Genomic DNA, 4,935 nt, shown 5'->3' on the forward strand with positions numbered 1-4,935 from the left:
GTCAGCCACCGATTGTGCAAGTTCCCCCACTTAAAATGATGACAGAGGTCAGTAATTTGCACCAGAGGTACACTTCAACTGTGAGAGACAGAATGTGAAAAAAAACCCATGAATTCACATGGTAGGATTTGTAAAGAATTTATTCGTAAATCAGGGTGGAAAATAAGTATTTGGTCACCTCAAACAAGGAAAATCCCTGGCTCTCACAGACTTGTAACGTCTTCTGTAAGAAGCGTTTCTGTCCCCCCACTCGTTACCTGTATGAATGGCACCTGTTTGACCTCATCATCTGTATAAAAGACACCTGTCCACAGCCTCAACCAGTCAGACTCCAAACTCCGCCATGGCCAAGACCAAAGAGCTTTCGAAGGACACCAGGAAAAGAATTGTAGACCTGCACCAGGCTGGGAAGAGTGAATCTACAATAGGCAAGCAGCTTGGTGTGAAAAAATCAACTGTGGGAGCAATCATCAGAAAATGGAAGACATACAAGACCACTGATAATCTCCCTCGAACTGGGGCTCCACGCAAGATCTCATCCCGTGGGGTCAAAATGATCATGAGAACGGTGAGCAAAGATCCCAGAACCACACGGGGGGACCTGGTGAATGACCTGCAGAGAGCTGGGACCAAAGTAACAAAGGTCACCATCAGTAACACACTACAACGGCAGGGAATCAAATCCCGCAGTGCCAGACGTGTTCCGCTGCTGAAGCCAGTGCATGTCCAGGCCCGTCTGAAGTTTGCCAGAGAGCACATGGATGATACAGCAGAGGATTGGGAGAATGTCATGTGGTCAGATGAAACCAAAGTAGAACTTTTTGGTATAAACTCAACTCGTCGTGTTTGGAGGAAGAAGAATACTGAGTTGCATCCCAAGAACACCATACCTACTGTGAAGCATGGGGGTGGAAACATCATGCTATGGGGCTGTTTTTCTGCCAAGGGGACAGGACGACTGATCCGTGTTAAGGACAGAATGAATGGGGCCAAGTATCGTGAGATTTTGAGCCAAAACCTCCTTCCATCAGTGAGAACTTTGAAGATGAAACGAGGCTGGGTCTTCCAACATGACAATGATCCAAAACACACCGCCCGGGCAACAAAGGAGTGGCTCCGTAAGAAGCATTTGAAAGTCCTGGAGTGGCCTAGCCAGTCTCCAGACCTCAACCCCATAGAAAATCTGTGGCGGGAGTTGAAAGTCCGTGTTGTTCGGCGACAGCCCCAAAACATCACTGCTCTTGAGAAGATCTGCATGGAGGAATGGGCCAAAATACCAGCTACTGTGTGTGCAAACCTGGTAAAGACCTATAGTAAACGTTTGACCTCTGTTATTGCCAACAAAGGTTATGTTACAAAGTATTGAGTTGTATTTTTGTTATTGACCAAATACTTATTTTCCACCCTGATTTACGAATAAATTCTTTACAAATCCTACCATGTGAATTCATGGATTTTTTTTTCACATTCTGTCTCTCACAGTTGAAGTGTACCTCTGGTGCAAATTACTGACCTCTGTCATCATTTTAAGTGGGGGAACTTGCACAATCGGTGGCTGACTAAATACTTTTTTGCCCCACTGTATGTGTATGTATACATATATGTGTATGTATGTATACATACATACACACACATACACAGCGCCCCCCGCTTATCCTTTTCAGGGTCGCGGGGGGCGCTGGAGCCTATCCCAGCTGTCATAGGGCGAGAGGCGGGGTACACCCTGGACAGGTCGCCAGTCTGTCGCAGGGCCAACACACAGGGACAGACAACCACTTGCACTCACATTCACACCTAATGGCAATTTGGATTTTCCAATTAACCTATCCCCACAAGCTGCATGTCTTTGGACGGTGGGAGGAAGCCGGAGTACCCGGAAAGAACCCACGCAAACACGGGGAGAACATGCAAACTCCACACAGAAAGACCCCGGCCTGATGTTGGAATTGAACTCAGGACCTTCTTGCTGTGCGGCAACAGTGCTAACCACCGTGCCACCGTGCTGCCCCAGCACATATATGTGTATGTATACATACATACACATATATGTGTATGTATGTATACATACACATATATGTGTATGTATGTATGTCACGATCCTGGGTCATAAGACCCAGTGTTTTGAGTTTAGTTTATTTGGATGTTTATATGAAGCGCCTTGAGGCGACTTTTGTTGTGATTTGGCGCTATATAAATAAAATTGAATTGAATTGAATTGAATTATATGATTAAGCTCATGAGTTTTTCTAGTTCTTTGTTATTAGATTCCCCTTGTGTCTTCCAACCCCTGTTAAGTCTCCCCTGCTCTTCATGTGTTTCATGTCTGTGTCTTACGTTGTCAAGTTCTGGTTGTCATGTCTGCGTCTCATCATGTTTCCTATTTTATTTTGAAGAGATCTTGTGTTTTTATATTATGGATTATGTTTTGAGTCCTTCGTTGTACTGTTTCTTGTTTCCCTAGATTTCAGTTATGGTTATCATAGGTTTAGTTCTTTGGCTTTGTAATATGGCTTCCCTGTGTTCAATGTTGTGTCTACTGTGACCATTTTGTACCATGTTTCTGGTCCCTATGTTCTGTCCTCTCAGTTGCTGTTAAGTTTGCATGTTTAGAGTTCAGTCAGTGTGTTTCCTGTTTTACTTTGAAGGTCCATGTCTCATGTGAGTGTTTCTAGTTTTGCTTCCCTTGTCTCGTCCAGCCTGATTACTCCCTGCTGTGCTCTCCTTCTGTGTCTCATTCCCTCGTTATCCCTCTGTGTATTTAAGCCCTGTGTTGCTCTTTGTCAGTGTCGTAGTCTCCCTCATGACTGTGTTTCCCTGTGTGTTAGTTATCCATGTCCCAGTTTAGTTTAGTTATATTTTTCGTGCCCTTCTGCAATAAAGCAGCTTTTTGAGTTTAATTCCTGTGTGGTGAGTTTTGCGTTTGGGTCCTTCTCCTGCCTGGACACAGCCGAAACATGACTGTGTGTGTGCACATACACATGTCCAACTTTACTGATTTAAAATCATGTTTACAGCCTGCTATAAAAAAAAGTTTGGTCCCTGTGGATAGAGTCTCCCTTCAAAACAACTGCAGGGTAATTATTCTGTATCATGTATCTGATACTGGAGTTAGGGGCGTGGCTACTTTTACTGGCAGAAAGGCTGGAGTGATGGGAACCTGTTTGGGCTCATGTCTGCTGCTTCAGCTTATGGTCTTTATGGTCTACAGTGACCCCTTGTGGACATTGTTAAATACTGCTGTGTTGAGTAAATGATGTGTTGTGATTGTTTCTTAGTTATCTTTGACTCTACTAATTAAAGAATTGCCTGTTTCTGTTTCCAGAAAACCATGCTCATAGTCACACATACCGTATCTTCTACAACTGTAAGGTCACGTATGGCTGCACTGCATTTGGATTAAGCCTGGCAAGCTCTGATGTAACCAATTCTTCTGTGGAACTTAAATAAAGACAATTAACTGAACTCCTGGACTGCTGCCGTCATCAGCAGAAGACTTAGGCCAGACTTGTATACCCAGCAGTTCCAGTATATATGTATATGTGTAGATAGATAGATAGATAGATAGATATTCTACAATCGACTGGCTTTAAAAAATGAAAGTTTGTGATGCATCAAGAATCTTTACATGTGAATTCTTACCAGGGACGAGCGCGTCACTGCGACAGTCGTAAAGCATCCCGACGCTGAAAGGCCGACCGAGCGCTGCCACCTCCATCGCACCGCCTGATGTACCGTCCATCCTTCAGTCTAACCTGGAAAACATAGTAAAAGTTTGAGGATGTTTTTCTGGTTCTTCTGCTGTCCAGCTGTTTGTTTTTATACCATTACTATAACTGACAACATCTGGAATAGTTCCACCTGGCACCTCCTGGGTGAGACAGCGACAGTGTAGTAGGTTGTAAAATGTTGCACGTTCAGTTTTATGGAAACAAACTGTTTCTGTTTATAACTGTCAATAACACCTCTTATACATTTACATACTAAGATAAAACCTTATTACATCAGTAGATGGTGATCCTGCACAGCTGTGGATCCACTGGAAAGCAAACAGCTGCAGGTTCAGGCATTAAAACTCTTTGTTGATTAATTAAACTAAATTAATTGTATAATTAATTATAAATAAATAAATTTATATACAAAACCAAAAACAGTAGGACCTTCCACGTGTTAGAGAACAACAATAACCACTATGGACACACAGGAATCTGTGAGAAAAAAACATCAAAGTTATTCATGTTGCTGTGTTTGTATTTAAGGACTGTTGATTAAACGTTATGTGTGTTATAAAATATTGTTGAATTAATTCTTAAACATATTTTAGTTCTTACTGAGTTTTAACTGCTTTAGAAAATTAATTCTTATAAGATTTCCACCTTTTAGCTTTCGGATTCTCTCAGCCTTTGACGTAATTATTAAAAATTATTTCAAAGTAACACTGTCAGGTTACAGGTGGTGCCCATGTGTACTGTTGTTTGTAACCTAAGGAACTTGGAAAGAAAAGCGTCTGGACTTCTTTAAGTTGCTTGAAGACGTTTCACCTCTAATCCAATCCAATTTTATTTATAAAGCACTTTAAAATACCAGGCACAGGAACAAAGTGCTGTGCAGAAAATAAGTTAAAACAATAGAATAACAGAAAACAGCAAAATAAATAAATAAAACACATAAAACATAAAATTAAAACAGCCCTATATTAAAACAAAAACAAGATAAAACAGCATCGAATCACCTAAAAACAACTAAAATAAAAAATAAAAATAAAAAAACAACATCTCACGTGGTGTCAAAGGTCAGGGTAAAGAGGTGGGTTTTCAAGAGTGACTTAAAAACAGATAAAGAACTGGCCTGTCTGATCTCTAAAGGAAGCTCGTTCCACAGTTTTGGAGCTGCTACAGCAAAAGCACGATCACGAAGTTTACGCCCAGTCCTGGGTAC

The 4,935-nt window shown here is 41.6% G+C and overlaps 1 protein-coding gene across 1 annotated transcript in view; it reads right to left on the reverse strand.

The window, feature by feature from the left end:
• The window catches only part of LOC148097260 (uncharacterized), a 10,045-nt gene extending 6,306 nt beyond the window's left edge, over positions 1–3,739 (reverse strand). The window contains exon 1 of the mRNA XM_087832387.1: positions 3,640–3,739. Within this exon, the coding sequence (XP_087688513.1) occupies positions 3,640–3,739 (100 nt within the window). The remainder of the gene's footprint in view (positions 1–3,639) is intronic.
• Between the last annotated feature and the right edge of the window lie 1,196 nt (positions 3,740–4,935).

The sequence above is a fragment of the Neolamprologus brichardi genome, chromosome 18 (assembly GCF_056152115.1).
Source record: "Neolamprologus brichardi isolate AB-2024 chromosome 18, ASM5615211v1, whole genome shotgun sequence".
Taxonomy (NCBI): Eukaryota; Metazoa; Chordata; class Actinopteri; order Cichliformes; family Cichlidae; genus Neolamprologus; species Neolamprologus brichardi.